General features: G+C 45.3%; 1 protein-coding gene across 2 annotated transcripts in view; it reads right to left on the reverse strand.

Annotated features, from left to right (window-relative positions):
* Window positions 1-5,711: 5,711 nt before the first annotated feature.
* The window catches only part of LOC309553538 (prostaglandin-E(2) 9-reductase-like), a 46,132-nt gene continuing 38,886 nt past the window's right edge, over window positions 5,712-12,957 (reverse strand). For both annotated transcript variants that reach the window (XM_082254786.1, XM_082254785.1), the window contains one exon: window positions 5,712-5,854. In XM_082254786.1, the coding sequence (XP_082110912.1) occupies window positions 5,822-5,854 (33 nt within the window). In that variant the 3' untranslated portion in view covers window positions 5,712-5,821. The remainder of the gene's footprint in view (window positions 5,855-12,957) is intronic.

Raw genomic sequence — 12,957 nt, forward strand, 5'->3', positions numbered from 1 at the left:
GGTTGACGTTTAAGTTCACTTTTAATGATTATAAAGATGAGAACTGTGTCTAGGATGCATTGGGTCAGTCTGCTGCACGTAGAAGGAAGCCTTTCCCCAGTCTGCTTCCTCTCAGTGATCATATTGCAATTATGGGACCTTTGTAGCAACTCGTGAGGCAAAAGGCTGCTGCAAGGCTGATCTGTGTGAGCTGAATTGTTGTGTCACCTGCTGTGTACAAGTGTGGTGGACTATGATCTATAAGCACGTGCCTCTTTGTAAAACGGCATTAGGGGATGTGCTAGGCCTTGCTACCCTTTAACGAATGGGGAAGTCCGGCTGACAACAGAGGGTGCACCAGCCTAGTGCATTATCCCAAGGATACTTTATTTATAAATAAATAAAATAAAACATACTTACAAACAATAAAGGTATACAACATGTCAAGCCAACCCTCGTGACACAGTGGTTAGTAGGACCCAGAATAGTCCAACACCAAGGAGATGCTGCCTAGGATCCAAAACTGGCTTACACAATTTGAGGGTAAACCCTCTTCTTCAGATCTCTGTTGTTTGTTTTTGCAGCTTATCTGTGTCAGTGTTGCCAACCTACCAGATTGAAATTTTCTGACACAACACCAAAAATGTACTCGCACAGTCACGTTTTTACTGACATTTCCAAAAAGTTACAGTTCTAAGCAGGGTTCAAGTCCTGGGAAAAAAAGTGTGGGAACTCACCCAGGATCCCCCCTCGACATTGCAAAAAAAGTACCTAAAATGCCAGAATTCTGTGGTAAACCGTGCAAATATCAATATTTTAAATTATAAACTTTACAAGAAGGCCAGATTAATATACCCAGCCAGAAAAGAACATCAGAATCTGCAAGATCCCCCCTTGTAATGCAAGGGAACTCTGACATAAAGGGGAATTCTGCAGATCGTGCTCTAAAAGGGAACTGTGATATAAGGGGGGGGGGGGGGCTCTGGTGACCAGAGACCACCTTATATCAGAATCCACTGTGTTCCCCTTTACATCAGAGTTCCCACTTACATCAGGGTCTGCAGCATTGCCCTTTACATCAGAGCTCCCCTTCACATCAGCATCCACAGAGTTCCCCCTTGCACTGTAAGGGGGAATCCTGCAGACTGATGTAAAGGGGAATACCGGGAACTCTGATGTAGGGGGGACTCTGGTGAACAGTGACCACCTTCCGCAGAGTGAATGCACTAAGGAAGGGGGTGGGTCCTGATATAAGGAGGAACCTTTGTAGGTGGTACAGGTTTTTAAGGATTAAATTAGATGGTGAGGAGGCATCATAATGCTTCCTTGCCACCTAGCAAACACCCTCTGAAAAGTGATCCATTGTGGTTCACTCTTCAGAGAGCAACTCTAGTGTACCCTAATTTACAGCAATGCCCCTCAGATGTGTCACTCCAAATGTGCTTGGTATTAGTCCCAGTTCACATATATGCGATGCGGGAACCCTGCAAATCTACTGTGGGATCCCGCATCGCATTCAACTCGCAGGCAGTTCACACTGCCATATACAAATTGCTGGGGCTGTCAATACCAAGTTATCCACACCCCCAGATCAGTTCGTATATCGTAGTGCGAACTGTCAGTTCCAACATGAATCATATTGCATGGGTGTGAACACCCATGCGATCCAATCCTGGTGCGGACCCAAAAAAGGGTCCCATGCGAGTTGTGTCCCAATGCGATGCGAATTCAGCCATACAATCTGTATGGCTGAATTCGTATCGCACACACATCACATGTGATTTGCAAAGCAGTGTGCTGCACGGCGGGCAGGGGCGGGCAGGGAAAACCAGGGGGATGGAGAGCATTGGGGGAGGGGGCCAACTGGAGAGCACTGGAGGAGGGGGCGACTGGAAATCACTGAGGGGGGAGCTAGGGAGCACAGGGGGGTGGAGAGTACAGGGGGAGCCAGAGAGTGTGGGGGGGAGATGAAAAGCACTGTGGGGAGCTGAAGAGCACTAGGGGGGCTAGAGAGCACTGGGGGGCTAAGACACTGGGGGGGATTAAGTGCACTGGGGGTTTAAGAGCACGGGGGGTTAGGAGCATTGGGGGGCTAAGACACTGGGGGGGGTTAAGAGCACTGGGGGTTAAGAGCACGGGGGGGTTAGGAGCATTGGGGGGTTAAGAGCACTGAGGGGGGCTAAGAATCTGGGGGGGTTAAAAGCACGGGGGGGGCTAAAGAGCATTGGGAGGAGGGGCTGGAGAGCCCTGGGGGGCCAGCAAAATAAGTTGTATAGGAGGGGGATGGGGCAGCTGCATAAAGAGGAATTGATCTTTCCATATTCCTCCTGCAGCCACCGAATGCCTGCAAAAGGGATAAGAGGAGAATCAGGCATTCGGCGCGGCTGCAGGAGGAATATGGAAAGATCAATTCCTCTTTATTCAGCTGCCCCATCCCCCTCCTATCCAGCACACACATGAGGCTGCACAGCATGACATCAGGCACTTACCTTCTTTCTGCCGCCGCACCCCCCGCGAGCAGTGTGTACTGAAGGAGCTGTCACAATGCCACTGCAGCTTCCTTCACACAGAGAGGCAGCCCGGCAGCACCATGCAGGACACCGGCCTGACACCCCCCGGTGGTACGCCCGTGCCCTGGACTGCCCACAGCGCCGGCCGGGGACCCCTGTGTTCCATGGGAGCGGGAACAGTCAGTGGACTATTTTATCAGTTTCGGGTAGGCAGATTAATCCGCCACAGTGTTCCCAGCCTGTCACCATCTATTCACATTGAAGAGGCAGGTGACCAGGCTGGAGTTGAATAGCACGCTGCGGCGGATTAATCCGCATACCCGAAACTGATAAAATAGTCCACTGACTGTTCCCACTCCCATGGAATGCAGGCGGCCCAGAGACATTTTTTTTTTACACAGCTGCACCGCGGGGGATTGTGGTTCCCCCTTGACAGCGGCCCTGCCTGCCGAACGCGGCTGGCAATGGGAACAGCTTTCCTGCTGAAAAAAGTACGGGGACGCCATTCCCATGCGTTCCTGCAGGACTCGAGCCCTGGTTCTAAGTGCAACTTTCAGTATTTAGGTTACAAGCAAGTACAATATGCAATTAGCAATGTGATTTAGTTCTGGTTCACACTGGGGCAATGCGGGAACCCTGCAAATCCACTGCGGGTTCCCGCATCGCACCCAACTCGCAGGCAGTTCACACTGCCACATGCAAACTGCTGGGAGTGTCAATACAAAGTTAATGACACCCCCAGATGAGTTTGCATATCGCAGTGCAATCTGTCCATACAGATTGTATGGTTGAATTTGCATCGCATTCAGACCAAACTCGTGTAGGACCCTTTTTTTTTGGTCCGCACCAGAATTCACACCTATGCGTTCTGATTCTGGTGCGAACGAAAAAAAAAAAAAAGGTCCTGCATGAGATTGGTCTGAATGCGATGCAAATTCAGCCATACAATCTGTATGGCTGAATTTGCATTGCACAGACATCACATGTGATTTGCACAGCAGTGCGGTACGAATCACATGCAATGTCTGACATCGCTATAGTGTGAAACGCCACCTAAGGCAGATATTAAGGTAAAAAACATTTCTTATTTTATTTTCGATATAGTAAGTAAGTAGCCCAGGGCCAGGACTCTCTTTATTAGAATGGGCAGCGCACACACACAGATGAAATGGATGCTCACAGTGACAGCAGTACAGAGGATGGTGACACGTCCCCTCCTGAGTCACAGTGACTGTATCTCCCCATGCCAGGTGACTCTTCAGTCTACTCTGGCCCAAGTAGCACTGACAGTCCCCTTACCGGCTTGCCTTTCTCCCATCCCACAGACGAGGCTCCGTCTGCCCTGCTCAGCTTCCTTGCACTATAACATCACACAACACGCTCAGGCGCCTCCTATGTCAGACAACACAACACACTGTAGCAGGCCTCCTCCAGCTCCAGACCGAAACTGCGCATGCTGAGCATCACAGCCATATTTTTTCACTGGCAACCTTTTTCTGTCACTGGCATTTATTGGCAGGAGAAAAGTGCCTGTTTTTTACTGGCTGCCAGTAAAATTACTGACGGTTGGCAACACTGATCCATGTGAGCCATTTGCAAACACAGTCAAGAGCTGCACGCATACCAGGATTTAAATAATCTCAGTCTAGGTAGTGGATGGTGACCACCATAGATTACTCTGTCCTTCTGAATTCAAACTAAAGCATTTACAAGGGAAGTACTATAATAAATATCTGTAAGAGGTACACATATTACTTAGCATGCATGTATTTAACGTGCATTTAAACCCCAAAACAAAAATGTGATATATTTAACTTTGTACTAGTCCATAGATGTAGGTAGCAGCATTAGTGTTCTTTTTAGGTATTTTCCCTTTTGTTTTCACCTGGTTTTCTTGTAAATAACACACTTCCTTTCTTAGAGTGGTTGTACTCAGTAATCCATGTCTATGAAGGGAATCATGGCCGCCATCACATTGGCTTAAAATTCAATATGTCATCTTCCTTTCATCTATATTACGCAGGGGGCATGGGCAATAGTAGATTACAGAAGAAAGATAACATTGTTTAAGAATTCAGTTCAGCTCCCAGGAAGTGGCAAGAACAAGAAACAGTTGTTTTCTCTATATTGATAAAAATGTTCTTAGTCTGACAACTGAAAACGAATGCAGGCACCACATCTATTAAATTGATAAATTGCAATTTATTACATTTTTGTAAAGGGTTTAAGACATTCTTTACCATGTAAACATTTATTGAAAGATAGTTCCACTTAAAGAAAATGTGAGTAGGCAGCTTTTAATTGCAGAAGAGATACGATATGTCTCTTCAGCAATAGAACAATTACCTGCGTGTTCGCAATCTGATAATGAATATAAACTGAGCTGTGTATGTGCAGTTCAGCATACATTCTAGGCACTCTGCCTGTTTGCCAAGATGAATGACTCCTGTGCGCAGGTTCGGGAACTGCATCATCCCCTTTGGCCAATCAAGAGGGTGGAGTTCAGTGGCAGCTGGTGCATATGGGGTGCAGGGGCACCGCCCCCCCTATCCATGCGTTCGTCCCCCTAATGTACATGTGGGGCGCCAGACGCATGGACTTCAGTGGGGCTTTTCTTTTTTTAGCCATGTGATTAGAGCCAGAGCTTCTAATAGGCTAAAAAAAAGGGTGGGCTTGGGGCGCAGAGCACTGCGCCCCAAGCCCACCCAGTTGTGTGACAATAGCAAATGAAAATTCGCTGTTGTCAGACGGATCCTCCTCCTGGCCAATCAGGAAGCAGGTTCTAAGACCTTTTTCCCGATTGGCCGAAAGGAGAAGCCATGCCAATGGGCATGGAGGAGGAGGGAGGAGGAGACACAGAAGACGGGGAAGAAGCTGCTTTTCGCTGCCGTCCGCCTGTGCAGATGAGTGAGTGACCAGGGGGAGGGGGGTGGGGTGCTGTACTGTACTGTACTGTCATGCTATGCTGTGGGTCCTGTACTGTAATGCTGTGTGTACTGTGTGCGGCCTTGTGTGATCCGGGGGGGGGGGTGTATGGTGCAGTCCGTCTGTCGCCCCCCCGACCCCCCCCCGACCCATGGAGCACTGGCTGCCACTGGCGGAGTTGTTTGATACTGTACAATATGTCTTTTAAACAGACAAAAGTTTAGGGGTAAAATAAAATGACAGTCAGTTTTTGAAGACAATTATTAATATTTTATTTTTCATAATAAGTAGCAGGATTGACTATATTCACATTATCCTCTGTCTAATAGAAAAACTTTGCTATTCAAATAGAAACACAATGTCTGAGTTCTTTGGTCAATGCAAGGGTCTTGATGCTTCAATATTCATCACGGAAGGGATACTCTGGATGGTTGATCCACCTGAAAGAAAAGACAGTTTAGCACAAAAATATTGAAGCTGAGCTCCAGCTTTCCTTTCATTCCTGTACAGTTGTACAGGGGTAATGTAATATAGGTTTTCAATAGTTATCGATTTACAAGAAGCTTAGTAATACTTGAAATGTTATTATTTATAGTAGTTTATAGGTAATCACTTCTGTGTATATAGTATCTATATATCTATAGCTGTGACTCTCTGACCTTACCACATGCGTTATTCCATTCCTTTTAGAAATCACCTTTGTTTGGTGAAAACTTATTTTATTTAGTTTTCAAGTAAAGGACCCTGCAATAAGATAGGTATATATATTGGCAGAAAACAACGATTAGTTGAGTTCCCCCCAGGTTGAGAACAGAGCACCTGGGAAAAGAGGACTGTCACTCACAAGAATTTCAAAATAAATGATGGGTTCCCCTGGACTTAAGTGATGCTGTATTTATGGATTTTATCATCTGTAATACATCTTTAAACCAAGCTAAGTACATTTTTTATTAGTGCTATCTAACACTGAGTATTGGTAATGGGAATGCAGAACTTTATTTGCCTACAAGATGGCACTGTATTGTTTGGCCATAGCTCTAATACAGATGCCCGAAGTATTCTGGGTAATGTAGTCTCGAAGGAGGCCCCTACACACAGCTAAGCTAGGGATGCAACTACAAGACCCAAAACTATCAGCAAAGGGGAGGGAAGTGAGGGAGAGTAAATGAAATTCCCGGAAAGGAGTAGGGCAGTTGGAGAGAGGCGTGCCAACTGGAGAGGTGATAAGAGAGCTGTGCTGTACTCTGTGGGACTAGGCCATTTTGGAGTTAAAGGATGGAATGTCAAGCTGAATGCCAAGCCACTGAGAGGATCCAAAGTCAAGCAGTTGTTTCCCGGAACTGCCACCACTGCTGTGTCACCAACTAAGGGGGCTCCCACCATGAAGACAGTGCTCCAGCACTTAGAGACTGCCATATAAAGATCTAGTGAGAGGTTATTGGACCCATCTAACAACTTTTATTAACAAGTGACTCCCCTTGCAATTAAGACTCAGTTGGTATGATCTCCTTCCACTCAATTAACTCCCCCCCCCCCCCTAAGAGAGAGAGCAAAGCATTCTATTAGTGCCATTCCCCATTGAAAGCAGCAAGCATCAAGGCCAAAGACAGTTACCATAGCTGCTATTACCCCAGACTGTTAAATTTGTCTAAATACTTTTTGACACTGAAATTTGATGCACAATACCCTACAGTTAAAGTGATACTTAGGCTCCGTTCACATCTAGGCGTTTTGGGGCGTTTTTGGGGCGTTTTTCTGCTCTAGGATCAGCTCTCAAAACGCCCAACAAGACAAATCCTATTCATTTCAATGGCCCCTGTTCACATCTGAGCGTTTTGACGCTGTATACAAAACGCCCAACGCTCAAAAAAGTACATGAGCTTCTTTTTGGGCAGATTACAGGCGTTTTCCATTGATCTCTATTCAATCTAAAAACGCCTGCACAAAAATCGCGGTAAAAATCGCAGTAAAATCGCGGTAAAAAACGCCGCAAAAATCGCGGTAAAATCGCGGTAAAAAACGCGCGAAAAACGCTACGCTCAGGTGTGAATGTAGCCTAAAGGCTTAATTCAAAACAAAAATAAAAAACAAATAAACATGTTATACTTACCTGCTTTGCACAAGGGTTTTACACAGAGCAGCCCCAATTCTCTTCTTCTCGTGTCCCCCTCTGGCATTTTGGACTCCTCCCCCCTGCCCAGTGCCTCCATAAAAAGCCGCGTATTATGGGGGCACTCATGTGTGCTCACTTCCAAGCACTGCCCTGTCCTTAAGACACACAGAACTGGGTATGACCCCAACCTCCACTTCCTCCTCACTGGCTGTGATTGACACCAGCAGGAATCAATGACTCCGGCTGCTGTCTCTGAGCCAACGAGGAGACAGAGAGCTGGGATCCGCCTCCGGTAAGTATTAAGGGGGCTGCGGGGGTAACTGCATACTGAAGGTTTTTAACCTTCATGCATATAATTACAACCACTTAAATTCCTCGAAATCTTCTGTTCCCAGTGCTCTCCCATCTCCTTGCAGGTGCTTGCCCTGCCCTGCCACTCTTAAAGGGACACACCTACTGAGGATTATGTGTTATTTATTTGTTTCCTTGAACATCACAGTTTATGCATGCCATTGTTAAAGGGCCCCACCTGAGCCAGAAGACGCTAACTTGCAAAAATGCCCCAAGTTCGTGGCCTACCTGGGGGCATAGTTGGGTTGTGGGCAAGTGTGTCAAACTCTCAGGCCTAAGCCTAGCCCCTCTTGTCTGAATGGGGTGTTTTTCTAAGTGAGTTATCATTTACACTTTGGTACTGTAGTACTCACAGAGTTGCCTCTTAGAGGTATTTGGCTAATTTGCATTGAAACAGTTATTTTGCTGCTTTCATATGTATTAATGTTAAATTACTGATATAGTGTGTTATCTTGTTACTTTGGTTTGAAAATACAAATTATTTGCCTCTTGATAACCAGGGTGTACCATTCTTGTGTGACCACTGAGGGTTCCCAGTTGAGGTATTCTGGTGGCGCCAGTAAGGGTGAGGTTCTGGCTAGGGCAAAAGAGGGCAAAAGAGAACAAACAAAGAACCCAATAATACCAGCAGCTCCTTCAGGGGTAGCGATACAACTATACTACCTTTGGGTGGTTAAAATTATTGCACCACATATTTGAAAGGTTAAACAGGAACATGTTAACAAACAAATAATGTTAATAAAGTGTAGCAAGGTTTCCAGGCCTATGGCCTGATGTGGATCTGCCATTAGTACTGGAATCCTCTCCAGCCCATGTGAGCTGAGTCCCCAGGTGTGACAACTGAAGCAGCGACAACTCCGGCATCTTTGTTTGTGTTTTTTTATTGGAATTAGGGGATGGGAGAAGGGAATGTGTGGGATACTCCTTGAGGCTTAACTATTTACAATTGGGACTTTACTTCTGAAATGCCTGTTGGCGCTTCCTTGACGCCAGCCAGCGCCAGCCAACGCTCACTGACTCTGAGAATACTCTGTAGAACAAAAGAAGTGCTGAATCCTCGACTTATAGTCTAGAAGATCCTGAGACTGAGAACTGTAGAACTCCTGACACTGTTGTACTGTGAGAGTCACTGAATACTTTCCCCCCGCCTGACACAGCTTGAGGTAGTATGTTGTAGAACTCTGTACAGCTGTCACTTTAACTGGCACGCTCTATACCATTCAGGGCCCAAACTGCAGGTGCCCCTTTTGTCCTTGAACTCTTCAGGGTCCACTAACTATGTACCCCCTCTGTAGCTTCAGGGTCCTCAACCTAGGTACCCCCTTTACAGCTAGCTGACACTGAATCCCATAACCTCTTCCGGAGTGGTCTCCTCTAACTTCAGGCAGACCCCCAGGGGCAATCCCCAGTACTCACAACCTGTGTAGGCTTTCCTGGGACTGGACCCCTCTCTCTCTCCGCAGACTCTCGGCACACCGGATCCCCTCAGCTCAACTCAGCACGCTCTGTATTCTCAGGAGACACCCTGAGACATCCACCTTCCTCAGACAGGAGGAGAGACAGCCGCACTCTCCTTCCTAGGACTCTGCTCCTGCCAAAGACGCAGAGTCATGCACTCCCCTCAGACTTATACCCACTCCCAGAATCCTTTTCGGCAGAATCTGCCTTCTAGGGTAGTTACAAGCCTGAATGTGTCCCTGATTGGGTTTCCTTCACTGCCCAATGAGACGCCTCTCACAGGGCCGGCGAGGAGACTCCCCTCACAGCAGACACACTTGGTAGCCATGACAACCTACCTCACAAAAGAAGACATGGCTCTGCTGTTAGGCAGACAAAGCCCACTATATTTTACCTAGCATCTACCTGTAGGGTGCTACAAAAGTTTAACCCTTTATTTCAACAGGCTCCTCTCCTCTATTGAAATTGCTTACTCTAATTTTATTGCACACTCTAAGCGTCTCACAATGTGCATTAGAAACTGCAGCAACTCAGAGACAGCACACCTCATTTTCTAAATAAAAACCAACAAATCCGCGCTTAGGATAAAAACTATAAAACCAAACATTGGCTGCAGCCCACTTAAAAGATACAACCCAAAAAAGATGTATCGAATAAATGTGCAAAAGAAAATAAGTGATTGGCGCTGTCAAACGTAGGGTCTTTAACAAATAAAATGGGTTAACTAGTGGTGATTGATCAATAACTGTTATAGTGCATGAGGTAGATTGTGATGGTGTAGTACAAAATAAAACAAATGTATATTACTAAAAATTATATAAAAGTGGGGGACTCTATGGTGTATTACAGCAGTGCAAAAATAACTAAATATATAAATGTTTCTGAAAAAAATTGTGCAATGTGTCAAAAGAAATGAGGAGGTGTGCTCCCTCAAAATATAAGACCACAAAGTGCTATATCTAACAGGTGTAGTAACAAAAGTGCAAATCCAAGAATATGCTTTTAAATCCTTTATTTCATATATAAAAAGACAAGTACTCACATTAGCAATTGCCGAATAGTGTATCTGTATGGCATAGGAGCCGCAACTTCCTCTCTAGCGGTGCGCGCCTGGAATCAGCGTGCGTACCACCCGCCGGATGTGTGTCCCAAGCCTCTGGATCAGTAGACGGAAGTGATGTGGTCACGCTCTCAAGCGTGACCACAATGTGAGTACTTGTCTTTTTATATATGAAATAAAGGATTTAAAAGCAATCCTTCACTATTGGAAGCATTTTTCTCTTATACATGCCCCGGGATTATTCTGGTTATTTCCAACTGATTGGGATATCAAAGTTATAAACCACTTTTTCACTGAGCTGGAGTGCGATTGAGGAGACCAGGCGGAACCAGGGACCAGATCACCGTTGTGAGGGAGCGATCCCCAATATCGACCCCTGTAGGGGTACCTGAGTCTGGTAAGCGTGGGACCTAAGGAGAGGGGGAGCACCTTATCTTTTTTGCCCACTCACTGCACTCCGGGCCACTGCAACAAGAGCACTTTTTTATTATTTTCTATAGACTTTGCACTCTTATAGGAATATTGGAGAAATTTTTCCAAACTTGTGTTTATACTTTTTTGTGGACTTTTATATATATTCATTGCAGGTTGTATTGCTATCATGATTTTTATCAGGGAAGCATATGCCCTTTTTTAATCTTCAATATAACACGTATTTATTAATTCTCCAATATAACACGTATTTATTAATTCTCCAATATAACACATATTTATTAATATATGGTATTGTATAGGACATCTATTGTCAAATCACTGGCTCTGCACCTTGGTAACTACATTTGTCAGATATAGCGCTTTCTGACCCTATACGTTGAGGGAACACACCTCCTCATTTTTTGACACATTGCATTTTTTTTAGGAACATTTATATATTTAGACATTTTGCATATTCTTGGATTTGCACTTTTGTTACTACACCTGTTAAATATAGCACTTTGTGGTCTTATATGTTGAGGGAGCACACCTCCTCATTTCTTTTAACACATTGCACAATTTTTTTCAGAAACATTTATATATTTAGTTATATTTGCACTGCTGTAATACACCATAGAGTCCCCCACTTTTATATAATTTTTAGTAATATACATTTGTTTTATTTTGTACTACACCATCACAATCTACCTCATGCACTATAACAGTTATTGATCAATCACCACTAGTTAACCCATTTTATTTGTTAAAGACGCTACGTTTGACAGCGCCAATCACTTATTTTCTTTTGCACACCTCATTTTCTGGCTGGAGGAGGTCCAGCATCACCTAGCTCATTCTCCCTCAGGATAAAGCTAGATTATGCTTTCAATCATGGAGGTTCAGCATCCTATGTGGATGTTATCTAGGGCAGTCTGCATGAAAATTTAGTTAGTCTTCCAACGCCCACTCTTCCAGGTTGACATCCAACTATTAATGCTTTTTGATATTTGCATTACTCCTTCCAAGAGTAAACCCCCTGCTTGCATCAGGGCTGAGGGCTCTTGAGAGAAGTACTGCTGGGATGTTTTCAGGAAGTTATGTACAGCATCCTGCTAGCCCCTCCCACCAGCCATAATCTTCCTGTCTTGGATAGAGAAACATAGAATCCCAGTATTGCCATCAATTGGTCTAAATGAAGGTGTTATTTAAAAACATCATGAGCATGTTGCTGACAGGAGTAAGGCAAAATATAAGCAGATTAAAGTTCACCTTTAAGGTAAAACATCAACCTTGCAACACTTAGGGCTCTTTCACACGGTCCGCCTCCGTAGGCGGATCCGTGTTGCTCAGCGGGGATCGATCCGCGATCCCCGCTGAGCCGGGCGGATGACAGCTCCGTCTCCGCTTGCAGTGCGGAGAGGGAGGTGTCTCAGCCCCCGCTGCCCTCTATGGGGGATCGGAGGAGAGCGGACCGCTTGTCCGCTCTCATCAGATCCGCTCCGCTCCGATTACTGAACGGATGGAAAAATAGGGTTTCCATCCGTCCAGATTTCAGCACAGGATCGGATGCGGATGGCAGTGGGTGTCAGCGGAGGTGTCTCCGCTGACACCCGCTGCCCCATAGAGCTGCATGGAGGATCCGATCAGATCCGCTTAAAAAACTGACAGGCGGATCTGATCGGACCGCCCGTGTGAAAGAGCCCTTGGTCAGACTATAAAGAATTCATAATAAAGTAAGTAATAAAAATTGCTGCGCTAACTGAAATTCAAAGCTTCAAACATACAAACTTCAGAAGTTGGTAATAAAATCCAAATAGAAAAGCTGCTACACAGAATCTGGAATAAAAAACAGATCTAAAAGCAATATAAGAACAATGTAGCGCTAATCATCAGTAAAAAGTTCTCAGAAAGATTAAAAAGTCCATGTAAAGTCCCAATATGATCAGATGAAAAATGTAGCGAATCCGTGATACCACCACCAGACACCCAGTTCACACTGACCCTTACCACATAACGATGATCCCCATGACAGAGATCCCAAATGCCAAAAATAGACTCAGTAGGACTCGATATGTATCCTGGATAATATGCGTCCTTCTCTGGAAGTCTCAGGTCAGTAGTCACAGGTATGTAGGGAATGAAGCACA

Source organism: Pelophylax lessonae (assembly GCF_965119305.1).
Source record: "Pelophylax lessonae genome assembly, chromosome: 4".
Classification (NCBI taxonomy): domain Eukaryota; kingdom Metazoa; phylum Chordata; class Amphibia; order Anura; family Ranidae; genus Pelophylax; species Pelophylax lessonae.